The following is a 25313-nucleotide window of genomic DNA, read 5'->3' on the forward strand; positions in this document are numbered from 1 at the left end:
GCTCTCTTTGCAGCATGCCCTTGACGCTGACAACGCAGGAGTAAGTCCAATAGGAAACTCTTCCAACAACAGCAGTCACTGGGACCTTGGAAGTGCCTTTTTCTTTGCTGGGACTGTCATCACCACCATAGGTATCCCTTTGTGGGCTAACATCTTTTTGTCTGGGGGCCAGCCTGAGAAATGGCACTTGGTTAATGTTTGGTCCTGGAACCCTGGCAACCTGAGGGTCACAGGAGGCTTATGACACACTGTCGGAGAAATGCAGGGGTTGTAGTGGCTTTCTATAAAAGTCAAAGCAGACTAAGAATTACATTTTTTAAAATGAGAGCTAGAGAGCCTTTAGTTTGACTGGACCTGATGAAGTGGTCAGAGTGGAAAATCAAAATATGGACTGGTCAGTGGAGCTCAAATTCCTTTTAAAAATGTGTCCTTTTTACTAAGGTTGCCTATGAAAGAACTCCAACGTTCTACAAAGTTTAATGAAACACAGCCGTCTCTGCCCCTCTGCCCATCCTCACCTCCCCTGTGGCAATGCTCTCATCTCTTCTGGTTGGTTATTTTGATATTCATCTCCTTGTCTTTAACTACCATGCTTGCATTGCCACTTCCTGAATTTTCAGTGTTAGAGGTTGTTTTTTGACCTCCAGCAGTGGGAGGGGAGAAATTACCACGGTCCCCTCATCGATGCTTTTGCTTTTTGAGGTTTCATTTGCGCTGGGTCACCTGTGTTTCAGAAGTGGATGATTTTCCTTCTGATGCTGCATCAGTAGGTCTGTAGTGACCTCACACCATGTCACAAGGCCCGTGTCATTCAGCTCACTTCATCTCAACACGTGGGCATTTTATCATCTCACAGCGCCACAAGAAGAGGAAGGGAGAATACATACTATACGATATTTTGAGAAACCACATTCACAAAACTTTTATGAAAGTCTATTGTTAAAGTCATTCTATTTTATTATTAGCTATTGTTGTTAGTCTCTTCCTCTGCCTAATATATAAATTAAATTTTATCATAGGATGGATGGGAAAAACATAGTATATATGTCCGTGGTTTCAGGCTCCACTGGGCGTCTTGGGACATATCCTCTGCAGATAAGAGGGGATGACTCTTTCTCCTTGCCTGCCCCACTGTAGAAGGGTTCTCTTCCTGTTCTCCTCTCTTCCCAATATAGTTTAATTAAATCAGCTGTGAGCCTTTGCATGATCTTGACTAGATAAATGCTCTTTATAACTCATCCTGTGGTGATCTATACTAATCTCTTTCTTGCATGGATTTTTGTCTTACGCTATCTCTGTGTGTGTTTTTCTGATTCTTGTGGAGTTTTATAATTTTGTGTGAGGGTTAACTTTATAATCATACATAACAGGGTTTCTTTTCTTTAAGCAGTATTTGTTACTTCCCTATCCTAGGCGATGATGTCTTCTTCTCTGCACACAATTTGAGTTGACACTATCCTTTTAATGTTTACTTTTCAGTTATTAAATATGTTTATGGTTCTCTTCAATAATTTGCTCAATTCAAATGGTGACTCTTGGCTCTCAGTTATTATGTATAATGCAGTCAGTGAACTTACTCAGCATCTTAACTTCTTTTACTCTTGGGCTGCTGATTATTACTCACTGACTGTATCATTCTATAACGTCACGGTATATGATTTACATTCTGTTCCATTACCCTGATAACCACACTTATTTTCAAGTCATAGTTATGCATATATGTTTTGTCCGTGTTCCTTTCTAGTCCTTCCATGGCTTTCCCCATCACCACTTGCTCAGCTGAAACTCATTTTCAAATAGTTGCATTAAGAATGACTCATGGAAGCAATAATCTCCGCCATACTTTGCTTTGCTCAAAATGGCAGCCTTACCCTCCTGGGGCAGTATGGTTGGAAATGAAATTCTTGGCTCACATTTTCTTTTTTGTGGATCTTTTGGGTGATAACCCACTCTTTTCTGATATCTGTGCTGCTGTGGAGACACCTGATACCAGCCCAGTTTTTCCTCCTTTTATAAACGATTTGACCCTTGGCTACTCAAAAGGTTATTCATCTTCCATCTGATGATACTATTAGGTTTTGTCCCTTTTATTTTGGCAAAATGTTCTTTTTAAGTGCTCTATTTTTTAAAATTTGAATTCAATTAAGTAACATATAGTGTATTATTAGTTTCAGAGGTAAAGGTCAGTGATTCATCAGCCTTATATAACACCCAGTGTTCACTATATCCTGTGCTCTCCTTAATGTCCATCACCCAGTTATCCCATCCCCCCATCTTCCTCCCCTTCAGGAAAATGATCTTGTTTGTCATCCTTAAACATGTTCTCTGCCATGTGGTTTTGGTTCTGTTCTTTGGGGATTCTGATTATACGTATATTGTCACTTCTTTGCCTTGTCTTCTGTGTCTGTCCTACTCCTCTTTAACTCATGAAATGTGGTTTCTGTTTTGTTCGTTTTATCTTCTCTATTCCTTTCCTGTTTTTGCACAGTGCCTATTTTGCCACATGTTCCTTCCAATTTTATTTTCCTTTTTGTGATCATTAGGGGACTTTTTCCCCTTCCTGTTTCTTTCCTGAATTCCATTAGCTCACATTCCATTTTCCCTTGTTATCTTTCTGATTCTTTCCTGATTTCTTGCTTTTCTGCTTTGTGGTTTTTCTTGTGGGTGATTACTTCATAGTTGGTCCCACTTTTTGTCTGGTTGGGTCTGTATTTTTCTGCTGAGTGTCTTTCATCCATTGGTAAGTTTTTTGCTCCTCCCACATTAAAAAAGAAAAGCAATAAAAGTCTTATATTTATGCTGGGCAGATTTTCCTTTTAAATACTTGATGCCTGGTAAACTGGATATTCCTAATCCAGCTATCTGCTATGTGATGCTGGGCTGGGAGGGAGGAGAGCCAGGAGAGGTACGGTAACCTGCCAGGCAGCGCATCCCTAACTCTTCTCTTTTCTGCTGCCGAAGAGAGAGAGGGTTTCCTGCAAATGTGACCCATCTATGTTATTCTCTGTTTAGTCCTGCCTCTTTAATTGTTTTGGAACCAGATCAAGTTCAAGGGGGCTTCTGCTGCTCTCTCTCTTCACCCTGTTTTCTACACTTGGTGTAAACAAGGATCACTCTTTTAAAGTTCAGAATGAGACCCTCTCCTTCATAATTGGATTTTTGCTGGCACTTTCAGGGGTTTGCCACCGATGGGCTCTCTCTTCCTTCTCTGTGCTTCTTCTCTTTATTTTTTCCCCATGTGGCATCAGTCCAACTTTTTTGGTAATCCTTACACATATGGGGGAAGCCAGGGGTAAAATTTCTCTCCCAGTTCTGCTGAAAATGAGAGTTTTCTGTCCCTCTACAAAAGTATCATCACACTGCAATAAAAGTCCTAATTAAGAGACACATAGCGTTGAGAGGTGGAAGGATCTCGTCATTAACACCCTTTATGCTCTCTGGGAGGCCCTCCCTCATCTGTTGCTCTCTACAACAGGTTCTTCCCGCTCCCTTACCCTTTACGACCACTTCTTATGTGGGTGTTGGATAGGGTGCCATCCTTTTGGGATGTACATTTTTGATAATCAGCTTCCTAACTGGTCCAAGTTTCAGAGACTAAGGATTGTTTTAGACGTACAGACCTCTTTTACTATTTTTAGACCTAGCCTTCAGGACCTGTGTTCTTTCTACATTGGTACATTCAAGAAAGTTATGCAATAAGAAAATTTGGGTTGAAAGAGAAATGGCATTTCTTTTTAGAAAGTCTTCTAATTTAATTATATGACATGTCATGTTCACACTTGCAAATATACAAATATATTAAGATTGGTTATTATAAATTTTGGAGGTTTGTATTACACTAGTAGGTTTGGGGCCCAGGAGCCTTTTGATACTCCAGACCAGACTGGATCATTTAATTTATTTTTTATTTTTTTATTCTTTTATTTTTTTAAGGATTTTTATTTATTTATTTGACATACAGAGATCACAAGTAGGCTGAGAGGCTGGCAGAGAGAGAGGGAGAAGTAGGCTTCCCACTGAGCAGAGAGCCTGATGTGGGGCTTGATCCCAGGACCCTGGGATCATGACCTGAGCTGAAGGCAGAGTCTTTAACCCACTGAGCCACCCAGGTGCCCCCAGACTGGATCATTTTAGTCCACAATATTATAGCTCCCAGTGGCCTGGCACCATTTGGTATAAGGGTAAAACGTGCTATAAAACTCAATGACACCCAAGAGCATCACTATCCTGGATCAGAAAAGACCAGTGTCGGATTAAATTGTGTTCATCATCCTGGTGTTACTAAGATGGGGATATGTGCCATACATTTTAGGAGGATTTATCGTAAAATAATTAAAGCTGAGGAAGTCTGGGCCACTTCAAGGGGTCCCTTTTGGGAAATGCGATCCAATACCCAGTGTTGGATCCATGAGACATTAGTGTGTATTAAAGAAGACAGAAAGTAAAATCCTAATTTTCTTGCTTTATGAAATGGTTAAATCAGGGGTCTGTAGGATGCACTGAAAAACACTATAGCTATGCTGGAATGCTCGCCGATGGTATTTAGTGTGTCAACTTGTTAGGGTCCCAGGGGCTCGGTTTATTAAATAACCATGTTTATTGACCACATGACCTCACGTTATGGGGAATGCTGGTTCCATCTGCCTAAAGAGAAGCATTTGGTTTGTAATATTTGCTGCCCTTTTTAGTGTATGTGCCCTGGAATCTTTGAGCAAATCATTCGTAGTCCTTGGCTTCTGCTGCCTGGTGTCCATTCACTTATACACTCTTGTCTCCTGATCACCAGTTCCTAAGTGGCCTTATTCCACAAGGTTGGCCTCCAGGCCCAAAGGGATGAATTACCATTTCTAGACCAAGAAATCTAGTGCTTTGCCTGTGTCTGCCCACAGTCCTTTGTTCAGAGATGGATGTGAGATCTAGATTAGGCCAATAAGAAATTCAGTTCCTGGACTTTTGCTTAAACTTTTGAGGAAGTGACTTCCTCTCTTTCTTCTTGGAGGTCAATCTGGAAAGAGATAGGCCCAGGAGTGTCAGTCATGTTCTTGGCTAGAATTCAAATAACATTAAAGAAACAGCAGAAGAACCGCAGCGTGATAAATGAGGTCCAGCTAACATGTTTTGGACTTTAGTTGAAGCTACCTGCAAGGTGTTAAGAAATAAATGTTGAATCCCTTATTCCCTGGGGGCAGTGATACCTGTTTTTGTTGAAGCCAGACTGCATTGGGTTTTCTATCACCTAAGACTGAAAAAATCTTAAGTAATATACACTTAAGGGGCAGAGATCATAGAGGGTCCATAAGTGTCCTCTGGCCTCGAAGGCCTGTGCCTGACCCCCCCCCCCCACCTTCTTTGGGCCACTCACTCTTAATGTCTTAGACAGAACATCTATTGGATGAGCCTCTGGGTAAAGGCATTTTTGTCCTGGGAGTCTCTGTTGCCTCTGTTGTGGGAGGCAGGTAAGAAAACCAATGTTTTCTTACATTATGTCATGTCTGTGCATGGGATGAAGACCTTTCCCCCAAACCTGAAGGGAAGGTGGATGCTGAAAGGGAAACTACTATGAAACAAGCATATAAACAAAAAACAGATGAAGATAAAACCCAGCCCCAAATACAAGTCCACTTTAATATCATGGTTTGGTTTTCTGCTAGAGACTGGGCCCTTGTTCTACACTATGGGTAAAAGCGCTATTTTCTCTCTCACTCTCTCTTTCTCTTCATTGAAAAAGCACTGTAAGGTGAAAACCATTTAGCTGGCTTAATTTTAACTCTAGAGTGGTGGATCTTTGCAAAATCACACAGTTAGAGAATTCTAAATAAAACTTGAACACAATGATGGTAAGAATAATTATTTGGTGGTAAATTCACTCATCATATATGGTCGCAAGGCTTATAGGAAAGCTCAGAGCCCATGAATTCTTCTAGGTCTTGAGAAATTTTCCACTCTTTGGGGTTGTGCGGTGGAGTCGCTGGAGCTGAGAAGCTGTCTTTTCATTATTTGTGAAGTATCCAAACATCATCCTGCTTACTCGAGTTCATATAATTTGTGATGCAATCCTCTAAACATTTTCCCATATTACTAAGGTTCTTTGAAAAACAATTTTTATTGGGTTCCGTTGGATATACTACCGACACCATAATCACATACTTCTATTTTGTGAGAGTGTAACATCACAGTGAAAATCTTTGTGTGTCAAGTGTGGTCTTCCTCTCTGGTTCTTTCCTTGGGAGGATCCCCAAGGAACTGCGGTGTCAAAGGGCATGGACTGTTTAAAGACTTGCCAAATTGCTTTCCAGAAAGACCCTCATGAGCCACATGAGGTTATGCACTTGCCAGACATAAGAAAAATGTGTTCATTATTTAGAATGTGTATAGAGAGGTCTTAGGAATAACAGTCTTTTCTGAAAAGCAGCAATATGACTCAGTATCAGAGGTCTCTTTTATCTGAAGGTATCAAAGTACTTCTTTTCAAACAAAGTTTTCTTACATTCACATATACAAGAAGGCTTACAAATGTGTAGCAAAAAGGAATATATTCAGGCACTTCTCCAAACTAGGAGCAATGCCAGAGGAAGACGAAACTCTGTCCAGTCTTTGCTGAGGGTGCCCTGTCCCCTGTCCCCTCTCTTAGTAACTAAGTCTGATGTGGGAAAGTCCCACCTGATCTTGACTGTTGACTCTGCTGGTGGGTTCCCACCAACTAGGGTTTCTAAGCCAGAGGAATGACGCTCACTCCTTTGTTCAGGTGCTTTCCCACAAGCCACTCTTCATAAGGGCGGCAAATGATGCTTTCTTATCAACAGCTATGGGATGCTAGTACATTTCAGTCTTTGAGACATTTTTTTTTTAAAGATTTTATTTATTTATTGGACAGAGAGAGATCACAAGTAAGCAGAGATCACAAGTAAGCAGGCGCCCCCTTTGAGACATTTTTGGATTGAATCACCTGACTCTACTGAAATCAGAGAGAGCACTTGCTCAGGTCCCAGATAGTAACTGTCACTTGCCCAGATTTAATTAAGAGTTGTACCTGCCGGGGCGCCTGGGTGGCTCAGTGGGTTAAGCTTCTGCCTTCAGCTCAGGTCATGATCTCAGGGTCTTGGGATCGAGCCCTGCATTGGGCTCTCTGCTCAGCAGGGAGCCTGCTTCCTCCTCTCTCTCTGCCTGCCTTTCTGCCTACTTGTCCTCTCTCTCTTTGTCAAATAAATAAGTAAAATATTAAAAAAAAAAAGATTAAAAAAAAGAGTTGTACCTGCCAAAGTACCTGAGTAGCTATTTCTACTTACCCAGCACCTGAACTGGGGGCTCACCTGTGGCTTTGGAAGGTGCCTTCATTAGGACTAACATTTACTGAGCGCCCACAGGTGCCAGGCAGTGGGATCCATATAATTATCTCACTTCGTCTCTCATTCAGCATATCCAGTAGGTACTGTTATTAGTTCAGATGACTGATGAGAAAGCAGAGGCTCCAAGATGTCAAGCAACTTGGCCATTATCTCACGGTTAGTAAGCAGGTGAGCCCCGCTACATTCAGTAGGATGAGCTACAAAATTTGTAGGGCCCAGTGTAAAATGAAAATGTGGTCCCTTGTTAAAAAATGATTAAGAAGATCAAAATGGCAACAGCAATATCAATAAACCAAGCGTGGTGCCCTTCTTAGTGCCGATACACAGATTTCACTCCCAGAGAGCCAGGTTAGCACCCCTAGACATTCTGGTTCTCGAATGAACACTCTTCACCAAATAACAAGGTTGAACGGCACATGGTTTGGCAAAGGTCGGACTTTGGCATATAAACAGCAAATGGAAGTGTTACACAAGAGCGACTCAGGCAGCCTTCTTTAAACACCAGCTTCCTCTTCAAAAAGGGCCAGGAGTTGTTCTCTGGCTAGAGGGAAACAGAGCCAAGGCCTGCCCTGGTCCTTCTCATTCTTAACAGACAGTCTTTGCCGGGTTGGTTCTCTCCTACCAAAAGTCACTGTTTGGACTTCTTTTGCTTTCCTTACAGCCAGTCCTACTGTTCTGGGCTAGTGCTCTCCGGCCAGCCGCCTCTCTTGCCTCCGTGTCCTCCCATCTCATTCCCCAGATGTTGCTGCCCCTAGCTGTGCCGAGAGATTCCCACACCCCAAATGCAGCACGGGGACCATGCAACTCACTGAGCCAGCCCCATTGGCGGTACAGACATTCTGTCCCTTGGCCTGGCACTGTGGGAGAACCGTGCAGTTTCTGGAGGGAAAACAGGAACCAACCATCTGTTTTCTCCTGGGGCTTAGTTTTCCCGGAAACATATTACTCAGAAGTGATTTCTTCCTACACAAAACCCCGGGCAAGATGATCACGGCTAATACTTACTGAGTGCTTACTTTGTGTCATGATTTATATGTATTTAATCTCCACAGGTAACTTATACTTCACATGTAAGCCTTTTCATCTTTTTTTTTTTTAAAGATTTATTTTTTTTTTTTTTTAGGGGGAGGGGTAGAGAGAGGAAGAGAGAGAATCCCAAGCAGACTCCTGCTGAGTGCAGAGTCTGCCATGGGGTTTGATCCCGTGACCCTGAGATCAAGACCTGAGCTGAAACCAAGAGTCGGTGCCTAACTGACTGAGCCACCCAGGTGCCCCTCTTTTCATCTTTAATAGCTGTGCTGTCAACAGCCCCATGTCAGAGGAGGAAAGTGAGGCAGAAAGGTTAAGGAAATCCTCAAGATCTGAGAGTCAGGAAGTGGGAGTGTCAGAACAGGAAGCTGTCCAGTCTCCAGTCTCCAGTCTATATAACTGTCACCCCTCCTTCAAGGTTCTGCCAAGGATCCTGGGTGGAGGAGCAGAGCAGTCTTATAGGCTCAGTAAAGTAAAGCCAAATATCCAGGAATGTGGCCTTCCCATTGTCTCAGAGCAAAGCCTCAAAGTGTTAAAAGTCTGGAACAACAGGGTTGAGGGTTCCCCTGGGACAGCTTGCCCATATAGTTCCTCAGAGACAAGACACACACTCACACACACACACACGTACACACACACAATGCACAAACACAGTGTTACTTAAGAATGGCAATTACCTTATGCCCAGTATGAAGTGATGGCCTTGAATATATTTAAAGACTTATTTGAGGGGCGCCTGGGTGGCGCAGTGGGTTAAAGCCTCTGCCTTTGGCTCAGGTCATGATCCCAGAGTCCTGGGATCGAGCCCCACATCAGGCTCTCTGCTCAGCAGGGAGCCTGCTTCCTCCTCTCTCTCTCTGCCTGCATCTCTGCCTACTTGTGATCTCTGTCTGTCAAATAAATAAATAAAATCTTAAAAAAAAAAAAAAGACTTATTTGAGTATTAGCGGATTTTACTTAATGGTGTCCTTACCCAAGATCTTTGTTATAATTTTAACATAGTGTTCTAGTCTGTGAAACACTGAGTAAATAAGGAGTCAATTGTAGTAATAATACTATGAGTAATACTACTACTTTGCATTCATACGGTACTTTACAGCTCACTGATTTTTCCACATGATCCTCAAACCCCTCTGACACCGGGGTTTGTGGAGGTTAAGAGACTCTGGGGACAACCAGGTGCAGTGAGGTAGAATTGGATCCGGACCCTCTGTCTTCTCTCTCCTTTGTCATGCTCTTTGGACGCTACCAGCAAGTTCCCTGAACACAGTCCTGACCCAGGCAGGGGGGCAGATCCTCACCAAAAGCTGGGGAAAGTGTGCACACTTCCTTGTCGGGGTTAACGAGACGCCTATTCAGCAGGCTCAAAGCTTCAGTTTGTTTGCCTGTGCTGTCTACACATGTTTCCTTCTGAGATACTGAGAGGGAAGAAAACTACCTTCCCTGACAGCGATCAGAAGAAAACCTACTTCCCTGACTGATTTCCGACAGATCGGAGACAGTCAAGCAAGAGTCAGAGATGTTTCCGCAGATCCCCATTGACCTGTGTGAAGGGAAGCTGTGTAGGCACCTTTATTCCCTGGGCAACACTTAGAAAAATGGTTTTGTCCATATTCCTGAAAGCACCCGAAAAAAGTTCCAAGAGCCTTTTTTGCACAGTTAAATGAAAACGGTGCTGAGTAAAAGGAATGCAAGAGGAGGAAGGCTTGCCTGAACACTCATCTGAGAAATGAAAACTGTAATTTAGATAATTTCATGATAAAAGGTTTGAATGATTCTGACAAGAAAATTGAAAAGGAAAATAGCCAGGTGACTCACCACCCAAAAGCAGACGGCTGCAGCGAGTTCCCGAGGCTTGTAGGAGATGCAGGATGGGCAGCATCAACATTGGCCTTGGCCAACGTGCCGCAAGCCTAGCTGCTTGCAACCATGAACCCAGTAACTCACCCATCACATGGATTTGGAAACAGGCCCCACCTGAGTTACCCTAATAGGGGAGAACTGTTGGGTGACTCTCCAGATGGTAGTTAGCATAATACTGCAATATTCATTGGCAATATTCATTGGCATGAAACTCAATATTGAGAAATTTAGATTCTCATCTCTCTATAACTCATGCCAATACCATAGCCTTTCCCCTTCAGTACTACTTCCCTTAGCCCCATTCACACAGAGGAAGCCCAGTACTCACTATACAGAATTTACTTACATAATTGCAGAATTCTTAAGAATGCAGATGTTGGTGTTTTCAAGCAGTATTTGAAATACATATTGTAGACATGGCTATAAAAAGATTCTTTTATATTCAAACACCCATCCCATTAATAAACATGTCTTTAGCACCTGATAGCCCTTGATGAAAGAAGTGAGTGGGAGGAGAGGCAGGACCCAGACACGAAGCAGAGTTCCCAGTCAAGAAAAAAAGAGTCAAGTAGAGCTAAACATCACCGTCAGTGCGGGAAGAGGCACGAGCTTCCTTCGCTGCTCTGCTGTTTTCAGGCTTCTCAGGATGGAGCTATATGATCCCTGGGTCCTTTCTGCATTTGTGCTAGACCACATACCCTGCGCAATGCAGAGCACCCATCAGCCTAGAGAGCCCAATGTGGAAGACAGCCAGTCTGTCAAGTGGAGGGAAGGCTTGTGGGAAGAGACTAAAGGAGAAGCTCTTTTCCAATCTAGAAAGGGCCACGGTGAGGCCTCTTTGGACCTTCACATCTCCCTGAACACATATGTCCAAGGTATTTGGTGTTTCTGAAATGGAAGATGCTGCTTTTCACCAGCAGTGCAATTCTAGGTGACTGTGAATTTCCTAAAATGTAATCTAATGAAACACAGTAAGATCCAGGAAGGCTGGATCTCCTTAAAACTCTTTCCAGGGAGAGAAGGAAAAGAAGTAATGTTTTGAATGTTAGATTTTTTAAAAAACTGTTTTATTTATTTGACAGAGAGAGACACAGTGAGAGAGGGAACAAGCAGGGGGAGTAGGAGAGGGAGAAGCAGGCTTCCCGCTGAGCAGGGAGCCTGATGCGGGGCTCGATGCTAGGTCCCTTGGATCATGACCTGAGCTGAAGGTAGACATTAAACCCACTGAGCCACCCAGGCGTCCCCTGAATGTTAGATTTTTGATGATGCTCCTCTCCCTGAAGCTTGTGCAGCGGGATTGCATAGAAACCCTTTAAGAAATCTGTGGATTCTTTGATTCAGCTCTTTCATTTCTTGGCCACCTCACCACTCTCTCTCTCTCTCTCTTTTTACTGTTTCTCACCAGGGTATGGGAATATTGCTCCAAGCACTGAAGGAGGCAAAATCTTTTGTATTTTATATGCCATCTTTGGAATTCCGCTCTTTGGTTTCTTATTGGCTGGAATTGGAGACCAACTTGGAACCATCTTTGGGAAGAGCATTGCAAGAGTGGAGAAGGTCTTTCGAGTGAGTACCACGTCTATTTAAACCCTCACCTCTGCAATCCAACTGGCTTTTTAGCCCGACGGGATCTAGAATGAATGATTAGGGTGTTATCATATCATTGTCACTTTTTTAAAAAATATTTTTTTATTTTTTTATTAACATAGAATGTGTTATTAGCCCCAGGGGTACAGGTCTGTGAATCCCCAAGTTTACACACTTCACAGCACATACCCTCCCCAATGTCCATAATCTCACCCCCTCTCCCTACCTCCTCCCCCCAGCAACCCTCAGTTTGGTTTGTGAGATTAAGTCTCTTATGGTTTGTCTCCCTCCCGATCCCACCTTGTTTCATTTATTCTTTTCATTGTCACTTTTAATGGAAGAGTTTATGTCATAATCGTATTTTCTGTTTTGGCCTATGGTAGTCACAAGTACTGTGCCTAAACTCCCTTCTCTTTAGCAGTTTCCTTCTTTACAGTGGTATTTCTGGAATCACAACACAAGAGGGTTAAGTATAGGTGGTCCCAAATGAGGTTTTCTGAAGACGGGAGGCGTACTCAGTTCCATCTTAAAGAGGGAAGATAGTTTGCTAAGTGTATTGGCAATAACGTAAAGAAGTAAATCCATTTGTTTTGTTACTGGAAACTCTTCACTCCTTTTTATTTCTAGGTCTGGTATCTTTAGGCTGATCCTGGCTTCTAAGACCTCTTCCAGAAGCCTGCCTTTTCCAGATTCTGCCATCATGCTTTTTATCTGTCTCTTCATGGCCCCACCCTCTCTGTCATCTCATTTCTGAGTGCTCTCTCAGTAGTAGCATGTACTAACTTATACTAAGGTGTTGATGATTGCCATTATCTTAGTGGGTTTTTTCTTCCTGGGAACACTTACCTTTAAACAAGGGACAAAAACTCAACTCAAGGAATTTATTTACTAAAGATGGCATTCCTGGCCTCAGTGATGTGTTTTTGGAGAAGATGCCATTGGCTTGGGCTTCTCAATGCCCTTTAACTAACACTTATCTGTATGATCTCACAGGAAACTTGTTTGGCTCAGGCGTAGCATCATTTTTGCTTTCTTTTTCGTTACTGACCTAGTTCTCGAGTCTTTCAAACCTTCTTCAGGGAATTGTTTCTGATGATGACTTAATATTTAAAAGTGACTATTTGAGACCGTTTCGGAATCTAGCAATGATGGGTAAAGATAGATCAGTGGTGAGCTCTAACACCGCACTTGTTTTTCTCTCGGAGACAAGAATATGACTTCTCTTCAGAAAAAGACAGGGGCGCTCCGCAGGTGAACAGTTTCAGGTTTGAGAGAGCGGAGGAATGGGGCAGGAGAACTAGCTTAGAGCTATCTTTAATGAGTTCAGTGATCCTGGGTGAGCGACCTCAGTTTACTCATCGGTGAGAAAGAGGAGGATAGAATTCAAATCTACTTTAGAAGGTTTTGGTGATGATTGCGTGGAATGATGTATGGAAGACACATGAGTTGAGATCTGCTGTGTCTATGTGTCCCCAAAGAAGCCCTTACTAGCAGCCTAGCCACCCATTTGATTTCCTCTGAGGAGCTCAGTTGTGCGTGGATATTCCTGGAATGTCCCACAACCTTTGCTCCCAGGTGCTGGCTGGCCAGCTGGCTCATTAGAGCATAGACTTGGGCTCAGTGGTCACCATGGAAACCGTCAAGGCTCAGCTTTTCTGCTTCTCAAATGTTCAGGTCTCCCTAAACCAGACATGGCAAGTCTCCATCTCCAAACCCATCTCCAGGAGCTGTTTTGAGCTTCTCGGAGGTGCTCTGTTAGCCAGGGCCTCACGGCCCTCCAAGTTAAATAGGAGTCTGGTGGATAGAACACTCAGAACAGGATTCAAATGGAGAAATGACTGACCCGGCATTTTTATTTTTATGTAGCTTCTCTAGATCTAAGTTTCCTTATTTGTAGAAAGAAAGGATTGCACTAAAAGCTTTTGAAATTCCCCATTTAGAAAAAAAAATTAGTTACTATATTCTAAATGAAGAAAGAGATTGCCATCATTGTGACCACATCTGCTACTGAATTGGGGGACTAGTTTCCCCTAATGAATTTCAAACTACAAGTAGAGAGTATAAGTCTCCTTCCCTTAAAGTTGCCTCTCAGATGGGTGGTTCGAAGGACTCTGGGACAGAGCCTTAAAAACCCTGCATTTCGTTTTTATGCTGATGGCACTCAGTTCCTTGCAGTGCCATCAAAGACTGGGAGTCTCTTAGGAAGGAAACCGCAGTGTGTTATGGAATTGGCAGCCCGCGATGTATGCATTTGCAGAACATCGGAGGAGGGTGCTGTTGGAAGGGGTGACTGAGTTCCAGGAGGAGGAGAAGCGTGCTTCCTGAATACACAAACAACCCATCTGCACTTCGCTGGCTGCCTGTAGTTTTGGTGGAAAATCTCAGAGCGCTTTGCCATTCATTTAAATGACATCTCAAAGGCCAGCTACTCTTAGATGATTACTTGAAAACTGAACATTTTGAAAAATTTTATAAACTTCGTTGAAATTGGAGGTTGTGGATTTTTAGTTCCTGTGGGGAAGATACATCCCCCTCCCCCATCCATTTAAGGATTAAGTCTTTTTCTTCATCTGCTGTGTTTTCTCTCAGCTATAGGGAAGAGACGATTTTTAGTGGAGTAAAGATAAAATATAAAATAAGCCTTCTGGGTGCCTGTGTTCTGAGGTGACATGATTTGGGTCCTTCTCCCTTATCCCAGGTCTGAGCCTCATTTTAAAGAGTTGCTGGAGGTTAATGTATTATTTAGGAATGCTTTTGGCTGCAGAGTAATACAATACCCACCTACTGGGGTTTATATCAGATGAATAAATAAAATCTTTTTTCCCCTTCTTTTTTTTTCTTCTGAAATCAGAAATAATTGAAAAATGGGGGAGTCAGATGAAGTTTAAGAAGTCGGCTTTATTGCTGGTAAGCTGATCGGAGGATATAGCTTTTTTTTTTTTTTTAAGATTTTATTTATTCATTTAAGAGAGAAGGAGAACATAAGCGGAGGTACAGAGAGAGAGGGAGAAGCAGACTCCCTGCTGAGCAGGGAGCCCGACATGGGGCTCCATCCCAGGACCTGGAGATCACAACCTGAGCCCAAGGCAGACCCTGAACAGACTGAGCTACCAGCTGTCCTATAGCTTTGGTTCTGATGCCAAAGAGACTTATTAACCACTTCACCTTGAATCAGAAGGACTTCCCTGCTGCATTAGTTTTCTCTGGATGTGTAACAGATTATCACAAGTGCAGAAGCTTTAAACAACACCCATTTATCGTAACACAGTGCTGTAGGTCAGAAGTCCAGGCGGGCTTGGCTGGGTGCTGGGCTCAGCAGAGCATGGGGCTGAAATGAAGGTGTTGGCTCGGTTGGGCTCTGGATCTGGGGAAGAATCTGCTTCCACTCTCATTCAGATTTTGGCAAAAATCAGTTGCCAGTGGTCGTGGGATTGAGATTCCTGTGTCCTTGCTGGCTGTCAGGCGGAGGCCACCCATTCTCAGTTTCTATGAGATGTCTAAATTCCTTGGCACATGGCCCCTCCATCTTTAAAGTGAACATGGGATTCTTCTGGTGTTTTGTCTCTCTGACTTCCCTTTGTCTCTCTGCCACCAACCTGAGAAAGTGCCCTGCTTTTAAGGCTCCTGTGATTTGATCAGGCTTATGTGGATAATTTTCCTATCTTAAGGTCAACCATGCCATATGGTATATCATAGTTATGGGAATGGTAGCTCATCACAGCAGAGGTCCTGGGGATGAGGGTGGGATATTTTTATGGGCCATTTTAGAAATTCCATCTCTTCTAGTCATCGGCAGCCCAGGCCCCGTCAATGAGAGCAGGGTCAGCCCCAGTAACCTTGCTAAATCATAGTGAGAAAATCAAAGTATACCTCTCTGTAGCAGATGGTTTCAGATGGGAGAAGAAGGGCACTGAGGTGAAGGAGCTCAGTCCCTTCCACCAAGGCCACCTGTAAGTCACTTGTCTGACTGAGCCACCAGAATGTTCCTCTGGCTGAGGTCCTTTCACGTGGAGCTCGAGTTCAAGAAGATAGACATTGCCCCAACACTGATTAACCATGAGTTAAAGTTCAACACTTACTTATCTTGCATAGCGAGAAGCCTGGAGGAAGGTTGTTTCCGGTTTGGTGCAGTGAGAAGTTGAGGATCGTTGTACCATTTCTGATGTGCAGACTTTTCCCCCTACACCACCAAGCAATTCTTTGATACCACCTGGTTGTCTTACAGTTCAACTGAATTCTGACTCTATCTACCTGGAGGTAACATCAGATCCCGTAGGTTAAGGGCTCAGTCCTTCACTTCAGATGCCAGGCATGAGTCCAGGTTGTTCCCTGTGCTTCTGACTACATGGCTGTCCATCGCAGATTCCCACAGTCCTTTCCTTGGGTTCAATAAATCTGCTACAGTGGCTCACAGAACTCAGGAAACCAGTGTACTCACTAGATTACAAGTTTGTTTCAAAGGATTGTAAAGGATGTAAGTCAACAGCCAGATGAGAACATGCGTAGAGAGGTCCCGAATAAAGGAGCCTCTGTCCCTGTGGAAGTTGAGGCCTGACACAGTAGCACATAGACACTTTCTTGTTCACCAGCCTGGAAGCTCCTAGAATTGCCTCCTTTTGGGTTTTTATGGAGGCTTTACTACCAAGGCATGATTGATTCAATCATTGGCCATTAGTGATTGATTCAACCTTCAGACCCTTCCCACTCCTCAGAATCAGGGGGTGGGATTGAAAGTTTCAAATGTCTATTTCTGGTTGGTTCCACTGGCAACCAGCCCCCATTCCTAGGTGATCCAAATGTCATTGATGTAACAAAAAACACCTTTGTCACTGTCATCACAGGAAATTCCAAGGGTTTTAGGACCTTTGTGCCAGTCATGGGAGGAAGACCAAATGTTTGTTTCCTGTTATGAATCACAACTCCACATGAGTTTACCCATGTTTTGTTCTCTCTTTCTGCTCTGCTGTCCTTGGCATATTATCTTTTCAACATGGTTTGCAAGATGGCTGCCTCAGGACTAAATATCATGTTTTCACTCAGTCACATTTAAGGCAAGACAAATGTCTCCTTTTATGGGAGAAAAACCTTCCCTAGAAGTTACCCTGCAGACTTCCCTCTGTCTCACTGACCAGGACTGGGTCGTATGACCATTCCCACCTACAAGGGAAGATAAGAAAGTGCGTATCTGACAGAGAAGCATGGGATCCATTGATTGAGACCCGTGGTTCTCAAAGTCTGGTTCCCTGGACCATCAGCATCAGTATTCTCCTGGAACTTGTTAGAAATGAAAATTCTTACCAAAATTGGGGTCCAGCAATCTGTGTCTACCAAGCTTTATGGGTGATTCTGATGCCTGCTAAAGTTTCAGAACCCTTGGCACAGAGGAATCATCTTCGTCTCCTGGGGCTGACTACCTTGCCATGAGGAACAAAATGAGAATTCTGGTAGCAAAGAAGAAGTTGGGGTAAACAAATGACAGCATCTGGGTCAGGTGCCAGTCAACTACTAGCTGCACAGACCACTCATAGGGAAGCTCTCGTCCCTCCTTGTCATAACTCAGGTGGTCTTTGGGATCCTTGAATCTGTCAGGGAAGACTAACTTATGCTGGGGTATCCAACAATCCTATCTTTCTTCCACTCTTGCAAGAGCTGCTGTAATCCTGGGAACCCACCAGGCTGAAGAAGAAAGCTGGGCATTGCACCCTGGCCCTTAGGAGCTTCTGTCTTTTGGCCCATTGGCTCCAATTAATCACTCAGCCCAACCCAACCACAAAGGGGGCCTGGAATGCATTGTTTGAGCTCCAGGAAGTGATTTCCAGGATGAGAAAATGCGTGAGTACAAGTGATGTCCAGGATTACCTGTGTGCCCCACTCTAGGGTGATAAACATCCTTAAAATTTAGGTGCAGTTGGCCTTTGGATCACTCTTTGGGGAACACTACTCTGTGAGGCTCATTTCACATCTGAGAAATGGAGCCCATGATTAGTTAAATGACGTGCCTAGATCCACATAGTGAGTTGGGGGTATACCCTGGACTTGAGCCAGTAATCCTGCCTTAACCTCTTCCAGGTAGGCCAAAAATATTTACTGTCAAATATATTAATCCATGCTAGGAAACCAACGTAGAGTGTAAGATTTTTGAGCATGTCGTGCTAACTTATGGAGATGATTTATAAGTATTTTTAGAACATAAAGTAAAAATAATTCTTCCTGGGTTTCCAGAGGGAAATCTGGGCAGTTAGCAAGGAAGATAATTATTTGGGATTTTAAATAAGGCTGGCCTTGGGTTCTGAAGCAGATTTTGGAAGCGGGAAGCTTCTCCCTCTCCCTGCTGTGGGCTGGCTCTGCTGGGCCAGGCCGAGTATCACCTGATAGGATGGTATAGGAAACCTGGTCAGATTTGGGACTGGATCCCATTTTCTTGCTCTGAGCTGGACTTTGGCCTCTGGTGGAAGGAGCTGCCTCTCTTTATCTGGCTGAACAGCAAGCTTTTTTGATATTACCTTTAAAACCAAGAGACACCCTTTTTCTTCTTTGGCCTCTTACCCCCCATGGTTATAGCAGAAATGTTTATTTGGAACCAAAGGAGCTTTGGTGTAGCTGATAAATAGTAACACAGTACCCTAGGCTTATCAGTGCCATGATTGTTTGGGGACTTTAGAGGCTGTGAGATGCTTAAGATGGGGTGATGACAGTCTCAATCTGCTAAAGATGTTCAATTAGTGGGCTAATCAATCACTTTGGATTGCAGGCAGGGGCTGGTGGTGGAAGCCAAGGACTGCTGGGGGCCCTTTCCATGTGCCTGGCATGAGTCAGGGAAGGACTCTGAAGGGCACACATGGCAGGAGCCTTCTGTTACTTGCAAGTGTTCTTTGAGTTAGCCCCCGGGGGCAACGGGCTTAACTCGAAAGAACTGTCATTTCAAGAAGAGAAAAGCTCTTGTTTTGGAAACTGGGTATTCTTTTCAGCTCTGTGGGTTCAGCTACAATTTCTGGTTCTACCAGTAGTGGAGACATTCATCCGGTATTAGTTATGTACACCAGCCTAAAGGGGCAGGGGGAGGACGAGGTGGTGGGCTGAGAGTGCCCAAGTGTGAGTGTGTGTGTGTATGTGTGTGTGCACATACGTGTATGTGTCTGTTTGCCTCTGTATCACACCTACACTGGTGTATACTGTATTGAAAATTCCTGACACATAACTCAGTGGAATTCATGCTACATGGATCGTGTGGGTTTATTTTGATCAGAGAGAAGATCCTGGTTTTAATGTGAACAATTGCTTTCTTACTTTCCCTCAGGGACTGGAAGGGGGTGGGAGGTAATCGTTTTAAAAACAATTTCAAGGAAGGTAAATATTTTTAAAGCTTTATCAAGCAGGCCTCTTCTAAATTAGTTTAAGGATATTGTCTGGCTTTAATGATAAGCATGGATGTGAACTTGAGACAAATCCATAAATGACATTCATAAACCAGACTGCACAACATCTGTTTTTTTTTTTCTTTTAAGATTTTATTTCTTAATTTGAGAGAGAAAGAGAGAGAGAGAGAGAGCACGAGCAGGGGGAGAGGCAAATGGAGAGGGAAAGGTAGACTCCCCGCCGAGCAGAGAGCCCGATGTGGGACTCGATCCCAGGCCCCTGAGATCATGACTTGACTGGAGGGCAGCTGCTTAACTGACTGAGCCACCCAGGTACCCCACTTACAAACATCTGTTAATGACAGACTGTGAATCCATGAATGACCCCCTCTTTTCTCTCTTCCTGTAAGTCAAGGTTGCTCAGCCTTGGCACGATTGACACTTGGGACTGGATTATTTTCATGAGCCCTGCACTGTGCATTGTACAATGTCTGGTGGCATCTCTGGCTTCCATTCCTAGATGCTGGGGCCATGAGTGCCCCCAGTTATGACAACCAAAACCCTCTCCGTACATTAATAAATGTCCCCTTGGGGCAAAATTGGCCCAGTTAAGCCATAGCTCTGCTGAAATGTGAGGGGTCAGTTGCCTCACAGGTCCCAAGATGCAGGCCCAGCTCCCCTGGCTAAATCTTCCACTTGATTCCAGGGTCCCTACCAGTGGTCTTAACTGCTTCTTCAGCGTTGGTGCCGTTCCTGCCCAGAGCTCTCCTCTCTCACATGGGTCTTTAAAGAGAGCTTTAGAAATGTTATTCTCTGGGCATAAGATCATTTCTCCCCGATGAAGGAAAATGCCTGGGGCCTGACCCTGATGATATACATACAGTGATTGTTCTGGCTGGCATTTTTTAGCAGGCAAACCATCTCAGCACTGATGTTAGCTGACCCCGTAAGGACCAATCGAATGTGTGATTCTTCCTCTCGCTTGGTTCATCTTTGGGAGCTCACTGGTGTCTGTTTGGTGTTTCCTGTTACCATCTGAGATCACTGTAGGCTTTAATGGCTTTTAAAATGCGTTTTACTCTTTTCTATAAACATTAAAGCTCTCAAACTCTGCCTAAAATATAACTATGTAAAATACTACCCACATAGTATTTAACATTTAAACATTTTTAGGGCAGCTTTAACAAAGTCTTTCTCTCTCTGGTAAGCTTTAATCGCAGGTAGCTTCTGGGAATCTGATTGTTACTTAGGGATGGCCAATCACTTGTGAACTCCTATGTGTAGGACCTTTGTAGAGAGTCTTGGATTTGTCATTTGGCCAGTAGGATTTAGTCGAGGTCAGACTGAGTATTATGGCACTTCCGTAGTGAAGTCTAGAGATGAGTTACTAATTTGCTTCGAGAGTTTACAGTATGCGGGACCCTGGGTTGTGAGCTTCACCCAAAGTCATCTGCACTACAGCCTTCCCAGAGACACCATTATCATCTTCTTAATCTTATGAGATTGGAATGCTTAGACTGCTCTGTGACCTGCCCAAGGTCACCCAGCCCATAAGCAATAGAGCAAGGATTCCAAAGCAGGTGGCCATGCCCCGGTGTGCATGCAGAGACTTAGTCTTTCCACTCTCCTTCCTTCCTTCTTTCTCTTGTAAGGTAGGGTTGGCATCTGATGGTTCAGAAGAGTCTCCATGGAAGATTTTGTAAGACCTAGAGACAGATCAAGATGGCTTGTTGAGAAAAAGTTAATATTGGCCTTATCTTTCTCTGCTTTCCAAGGGTTTTGGTTTTCCAACCTCATATGATCTGTCAATACTTTTAGTTGGACAATAGCCTCTGATTCTTCTCTGTGCACCTGTGCTATCTCCCTACTATTAGCAAACATCTATTTCTTGCTGTTCCCTTGTCTTGGACAGTCACCTAGGATTTAAATGCCCCTTTGCTCATGTCTAGTTTGTGACTAATGCAGAGAGGAGCTCATAAAAGAGGGGCTTATGCTGTCCCAATGGCTGCCTCATCTTGGGCCACCTGCGAGAGAGAAGTTTCCAGGCAGATGATATTCTGCAGTCTCTGCTCTTTATCTCACTGCCCACTCATACAACTCACTTAGTGTTGACGATAAGAGGAACACAAAGCTCAAAGCCAAGCCTCTTGGTGATCTGAGACTGTTGGTCTTGCCCTCAAAAGCGCTCTCTTTTTCCTGGTTTTATGGGGTTGTCTCAACACTCTGCTTCAATGGTTTTAAGAATGTGGAGTTTGAGGGAACCGACACCAAGACCTTAATTCTCAGTGGGGATTTAACTCAGTCCTAAACTCAAGAGATGTTGTAGAAGAAGCTTTTTCTCAATGGTCATCCAGTGGAGGAAAGTCTGGGGAGGATTTTTATGGATATTCATTATCTGTTAGGACTTGCCCATTGAACACATGATCACTTTCTAGAATCTCAGGGTTATTATTAAGACACTTTATATCTGCATGTTGGGGCCACCGCAAGTCCAGTGATGCTTTAGATTTACCACATGGTAACCTTTTTCTAAAACTTCCAGGCACTGGGTGCCTGGGTGGCTCAGTTGGTTAAGTGTCTGCCTTTAGCTCGGGTCATGATCTTAGGGTCCTGGGATCTAGTCCCGCACTGGGCTCCCTGCTCAGCGGGGAGACAGCTTCTCCCTCTCCCCTACTCCCTGCTTGTGATCTCTCTGTCTCTATCAGATAAATAAATACAATCTTTAAAAAATAAAGCTTCCAGGTACTTTTGAGTTAATGAATTTAATGCAACAATTTTATTAGGACTCACTTTTTTTTTTTATTAGTCTCATAAAACCAGCTTAACAGGTGGATGATGATTTCCCATGTTCACCCATCATCACCAATTTTCACAGGCTAGTTTGGTCACGCTGGAAGGCACTGATATAATAGAATAATAATCCTTTGCCTTTTTATAGAACTCTTTTCTCTTTTTTGGTTACATATGTCAATGTTAAAAAAAAAGTGTTTTTCTTTTTTTCTTTTCACGTTTAGCCTTATACTACCTCTGTGAGTCAAGCAAGTAATAACCCACTCTAGTGTAGCTTACAACAAATTAAAATTGAGAAACGCCCCTGTCGAGCTGAGTCTGCCCATCACAGTGCTGGGTATATGATCAGCATATTTATACCAGATCAGCAACGAACGTGAGTTCTAAGCAATTGCATGTCAGTAGTCATTGATAAATTTCTCATTGCTTGAGGAAAGGGAGATTGTTTAGAAGACATCCAGGTTCTGAGAGCTCTGTGTAAGGCAGGGCTGGCTGGGTTCAGTCTAGCCTAGGACATGTGCATTCCTGTTAGAGGAAACACACTTTGTCTTTCTGGCGTAAATGCTTTGCTTTTTATTTTCTGCAAAGAGCTTCATTTGTGCATCACAGCCTTTTTTTTTTTTTTTTTTTTTTTTTTTTTTATAAACATATATTTTTTATATACATATATTTTTATCCCCAGGTCTGTGAATCAGCCTTTTTGACCTAACGGTTTTGCACCGTGTCTTGGGAGTTCACTGCTGAGATCTTGCTAGCACAGAACTGTGGTTCTCACCCTGTGGGCAGTTCTCACCCTGTGGGCAATGGGTTCGTAGGGGCCTGAGGTGCTATTTTAAAGGATCAGAGAATTACTTTTTGTGCTTCAAACATGGCTGGTAGACAGAATAAATAGTACATCTCAGCATATATACTACCCTTTTTCAAACACACGTAGAGGAATCATCATTAAGAATTCAATCAGTGGGCACAAAACATTCTATTGTTGGGTATTGAGGAATTTCTTTCTAATGTTTAAAAGGGATTCTTATACTCAAAAAAGTTGAATACAAAGGGACTGAGCAAAACTGGCTTTTCAAATCAGCGCTTATTCCTTGTTGTTCTGTTTTTTGTTTGTTTGTTTGTTTCCCCACGGAATTAACATTTTTGTCCTGGCCATAGTCACTGTTTCAAAGAGGTTCTCTTCTCATTTAAGGTAACCCCAGGAGTTAGTGGGATAATTTAGAACCTTGCTTCAATGTTTTTCCTTATGCATATTTTTTTTTTCCTGTGGGAAATTTACCATTTTCACCATTTAAAAACGTACGGTTCAGCGGCATTAACGACATTCACATTGTTGTGCAAACATCACCACCCCTCACTTCCAGAACTTTTTCATCCTTCCACACTGAAACACTGTACTCATCCGACACTCTCTCCTCACTCTGCCCTCTCCCAGCCCCCTGGCATCTGCTGTTCTATTTTATGTCTTTGAGAATTTGACCACTCTGGAGACCTCCTATAAGTGGAATTGGGCAGGACTTGTCCTTTAGTGACTGCTTTGTTTCATTAGCGTCATGTCTTTAAGGAGTCCTGCATGTTGTAACACAAGTCACAATTTCCATCCTTTTTAAGGCTCAGCGGTATTGCATTCTGTGTATATACCAGGTTTTTGTTTATCTGTTCAACCACCAATGGACACTTGGGTTGCTTCACCTTTTGGCTGTTGGGAATAATGGGGCTATGAGCACAAGTGTGTAAATATCTCTCTGAGTCCCTGCTTTCAGTTCCTTTGAGCCAGACCTAGATGTGGAATTCCTGGGTCATACGGTCATTCTATGTTTAACAGTTTGAGGACCGGCCAGACTGTTTTGCACAATGCTGCACAATTTTACATTCCCACTAGCAAAGCACACAGGTTCCAATTTCTCTACATCCTTGCCAGCACTTGTTTTCTGCTTTTTTTCTTTTTCTTCCACTTTCAAAGGCTGCAAAGACAGCATTTGATAAATCGCTGATTCCTCCTCACGTCCTGGCTGCCCCAACAGATGCCGTCCAGTCACGCTGGAGGCATAAAGGCGAGGCGGTGCCTTGTGGCTCATCTCTCTCTTGCACCTGCCCTCCTAGCTCCCCATCCTCTGCTCCATCTGCGTCCCTGTGCTTTTCCCCGTTGTGCTTCCTCAGCTCCGGCCCTGCAACAGAGCTGCTGGCAGGGAGGGCGGCCCGACGCCAGGCCAACTGGGGTCTCTGCATGCTGGGGACGTCCGGTGTCCACCTGGCCTTGCTGTTGCTCTGACACTGTTTTATCTGCTTCGCAATGTTTCATTCTCCGGCTTTCCATTGTGGCTGCTCCTTCCTACCTCTCCCTGGGTCACTTTAATAAGCCATTATCAAATAATGCCTTCTGGGTTCTCAACACTGGGGTATGTGATGAGGAACAGGAGACCCTCCTTCCCCGGGAAGAAACAGACATAGATAAAGACTGACGTCCATGATGAGATGGGGGCTCAGGTAGCCTCCCTCTGGAGCCACTGCCTCAGTGCCTAAGCCCCGATCCACCACTTACTGGCCATGTGCCTTGGGCTATTCCCCTTTTTCTTTAAATTTTTTTTTAATTTTTAAAATTAAGCTTTTAATTTAAATTCCAGTATAGTTAACATATAGTAGTATATTAGTGTCAAGTATACAATATAGGGATTCAGCACTTCCTTGCAACACCTGGCGCTCATCACGGCAACTGTACTACTGAATCCCCATCACCTATGTCACCCATCTGCCTCCCTCCTCAGGAACCATCCCTTTGCTCTCTACGGTTAAGAGCCTGATTCTTGGTTTGTCTCTCTGTCTGTTTTTTTCTCTTTGCTCATTTGCTTTATTTCTTAAATTTCACATATGAGTAAAATCACATGATATTTGTTTTTCTCTGACTTATTTTGCTTAACATTGTACCTTCTAGCTCCATCCATATTGTTGCAACTGGCAAGATTTCATTCCCTTTTATGGCTGAATAATATTCCATTGTGTATGTTTGTATGTGTGTGTGTGTGTGTTAGTGTATGTACACATTACATCTTCTTTATCCATTCATCAATGGACACTTGGGCTGCTTCCATAATTTGACTATTGTAAATAATACTGCTATAAACATAGAGGTGCATGTTCCCCTTTAGTTAGTGTTTTTGTATTTTTGGGGTAAATGCCCAATCATGTGATTACTTGATCGTAGTTCTATTTTTTAATTTTTTAAGGAACCTCCATACTATTTTCCATAATGTCTGTACCAGTTTGCGTTCCAAGCAACAGTGCACGAGGGTTCCTATTTCTCCATATCCTCGCCACACCTGTTGTTTCTTATGTTGTTGATTTT

At 43.4% G+C, this 25313-nt stretch overlaps 1 protein-coding gene across 6 annotated transcripts in view; it reads left to right on the plus strand.

Annotated features, from left to right (window-relative positions):
* Positions 1-25313, plus strand: part of KCNK10 (potassium two pore domain channel subfamily K member 10) — a 134668-nt gene that overhangs the window by 83996 nt on the left and 25359 nt on the right. For all 6 annotated transcript variants that reach the window (XM_059182600.1, XM_059182599.1, XM_059182601.1 and 3 more), the window contains 2 exons: positions 14-131; positions 11644-11804. In XM_059182600.1, the coding sequence (XP_059038583.1) occupies positions 14-131; positions 11644-11804 (279 nt within the window). The remainder of the gene's footprint in view (positions 1-13; positions 132-11643; positions 11805-25313) is intronic.

The sequence above is a fragment of the Mustela lutreola genome, chromosome 7, assembly GCF_030435805.1.
Source record: "Mustela lutreola isolate mMusLut2 chromosome 7, mMusLut2.pri, whole genome shotgun sequence".
In the NCBI taxonomy this organism is placed as follows: Eukaryota; Metazoa; Chordata; class Mammalia; order Carnivora; family Mustelidae; genus Mustela; species Mustela lutreola.